The sequence below is a fragment of the Ascaphus truei genome, unplaced genomic scaffold (assembly GCF_040206685.1).
Source record: "Ascaphus truei isolate aAscTru1 unplaced genomic scaffold, aAscTru1.hap1 HAP1_SCAFFOLD_414, whole genome shotgun sequence".
Taxonomy (NCBI): Eukaryota; Metazoa; Chordata; class Amphibia; order Anura; family Ascaphidae; genus Ascaphus; species Ascaphus truei.
The window spans coordinates 47,772-50,271 of NW_027456745.1; the positions used below are offsets into that span (position 1 = coordinate 47,772).

General features: G+C 55.3%; 1 protein-coding gene across 1 annotated transcript in view; it reads left to right on the forward strand.

The window, feature by feature from the left end:
- The first annotated feature begins 805 nt into the window (after nucleotides 1-805).
- The window catches only part of LOC142484003 (cullin-7-like), a 32,254-nt gene continuing 30,559 nt past the window's right edge, over nucleotides 806-2,500 (forward strand). The window contains exon 1 of the mRNA XM_075583960.1: nucleotides 806-1,445. Coding sequence (XP_075440075.1) covers nucleotides 1,107-1,445 — 339 coding nt within the window. The 5' untranslated portion in view covers nucleotides 806-1,106. The remainder of the gene's footprint in view (nucleotides 1,446-2,500) is intronic.

Genomic DNA, 2,500 nt, shown 5'->3' on the forward strand with positions numbered 1-2,500 from the left:
GTGTGTGTATATATAATATATATATAATGTATGTGTGTATCACAGGTCAGTGTGTGCTGGGATCGGATCTCTCCCAGGCGCGCCGCTTGCAGTGTGTGTATATATAATATATATAATGTATGTGTGTATCACAGGTCAGTGTGTGCTGGGATCGGATCTCTCTCAGGCGCGCCGCTTGCAGTGTGTATATATATATATATATAATGTATGTGTGTATCACAGGTCAGTGTGTGCTGGGATCGGATCTCTCTCAGGCGCGCCGCTTGCAGTGTGTATATATATATATATAATGTATGTGTGTATCACAGGTCAGTGTGTGCCGGGATCGGATCTCTCTCAGGCGCGCCGCTTGCAGTGTGTGTATATATAATATATATATAATGTATGTGTGTATCACAGGTCAGTGTGTGCTGGGATCGGATCTCTCTCAGGCGCGCCGCTTGCAGTGTGTGTGTATATAATATATATAATGTATGTGTGTATCACAGGTCAGTGTGTGCTGGGATCGGATCTCTCCCAGGCGCGCCGCTTGCAGTGTGTGTATATATAATATATATAATGTATGTGTGTATCACAGGTCAGTGTGTGCTGGGATCGGATCTCTCCCAGGCGCGCCGCTTGCAGTGTGTGTATATATAATATATATAATGTATGTGTGTATCACAGGTCAGTGTGTGCTGGGATCGGATCTCTCTCAGGCGCGCCGCTTGCAGTGTGTGTGTATATATAATATATATATAATGTATGTGTGTATCACAGGTCAGTGTGTGCTGGGATCGGATCTCTCTCAGGCGCGCCGCTTGCAGTGTGTATATATATAATATATATAATGTATGTGTGTATCACAGGTCAGTGTGTGCTGGGATCGGATCTCTCCCAGGCGCGCCGCTTGCAGTGTGTGTGTATATATAATATATATAATGTATGTGTGTATCACAGGTCAGTGTGTGCTGGGATCGGATCTCTCTCAGGCGCGCCGCTTGCAGTGTGTGTATATATATAATATATATAATGTATGTGTGTATCACAGGTCAGTGTGTGCTGGGATCGGATCTCTCTCAGGCGCGCCGCTTGCAGTGTGTGTGTATATATAATATATATAATGTATGTGTGTATCACAGGTCAGTGTGTGCTGGGATCGGATCTCTCCCAGGCGCGCCGCTTGCAGTGTGTGTATATATAATATATATAATGTATGTGTGTATCACAGGTCAGTGTGTGCTGGGATCGGATCTCTCTCAGGCGCGCCGCTTGCAGTGTGTGTATATATAATATATATAATGTATGTGTGTATCACAGGTCAGTGTGTGCTGGGATCGGATCTCTCCCAGGCGCGCCGCTTGCAGTGGACGTGGTTGGGATACGCTGAGCTGCAGTACGGGGACCTGACGCTTCATGTGTCCACTCTGCAGATGTTCATCTTACTGCATTTTAACCATCAACAGGTGAGGCGGGGAGCGAGTACTGATGGGGAGGCGGGGAGCGAGTACTGATGGGGAGGCGGGGAGCGAGGACTGATTGGGGAGACGGGGCATGAGTAGTGATGGTGAGGCGGGGAGCGAGGACTGATTGGGGAGACAGGGCATGAGTAGTGATGGTGAGGCGGGGAGCGAGTACTGATTGGGGAGACGGGGCATGAGTAGTGATGGTGAGGCGGGGAGCGCGGAATGATGGGGAGGCGGGGAGCGAGGACTGATGGGGAGGCGGGGAGCGAGGACTGATGGGGAGGCGGGGAGCGAGGACTGATGGGGGAGGCGCGGAGTGAGTACTGATGGGGGAGGCGGGGAGCGAGGACTGATGGGGAGGCGGGGAGTGAGGACTGATGGGGAGGCGGGGAGCGAGGACTGATGGGGAGATGGGGAGCGAGGACTGATGGGGAGGCGGGGAGCGAGGACTGATGGGGAGGCGGGGAGCGAGGACTGATGGGGAGGCTGGGAGCCAGTACTGATGGGGAGGAGGCGGGGAGCGAGGACTGATGGGGAGGCGGGGAGCGAGGACTGATGGGGGAGGCGGGGAGCGAGGACTGATGGGGAGGCGGGGAGCGAGTACTGATGGGGAGGCGGGGAGCGAGGACTGATGGGGAGGCGGGGAGCGAGGACTGATGGGGAGGCGGGGAGCGAGTACTGATGGGAAGGCGGGGAGCGAGGACTGATGGGGAGGTGGGGAGCGAGGACTGATGGGGGAGGCAGGGAGCGAGGACTGATGGGGAGGCGGGGAGTGAGGACTGATGGGGAGGAGGCGGGGAGCGAGTACTGATGGGGAGGCGGGGAGCGAGGACTGATGGGGAGGAGGCGGGGAGCGAGGACTGATGGGGAGGAGGCGGGGAGCGAGGACTGATGGGGAGGCGGGGAGCGAGGACTGATGGGGAGGCGGGGAGCCAGTACTGATGGGGAGGAGGCGGGGAGCGAGGACTGATGGGGAGGCGGGGAGCGAGGACTGATGGGGAGGCGGGGAGCCATTACTGATGGGGAGGAGGCGGGGAGCGAGGACTGATGGGGAG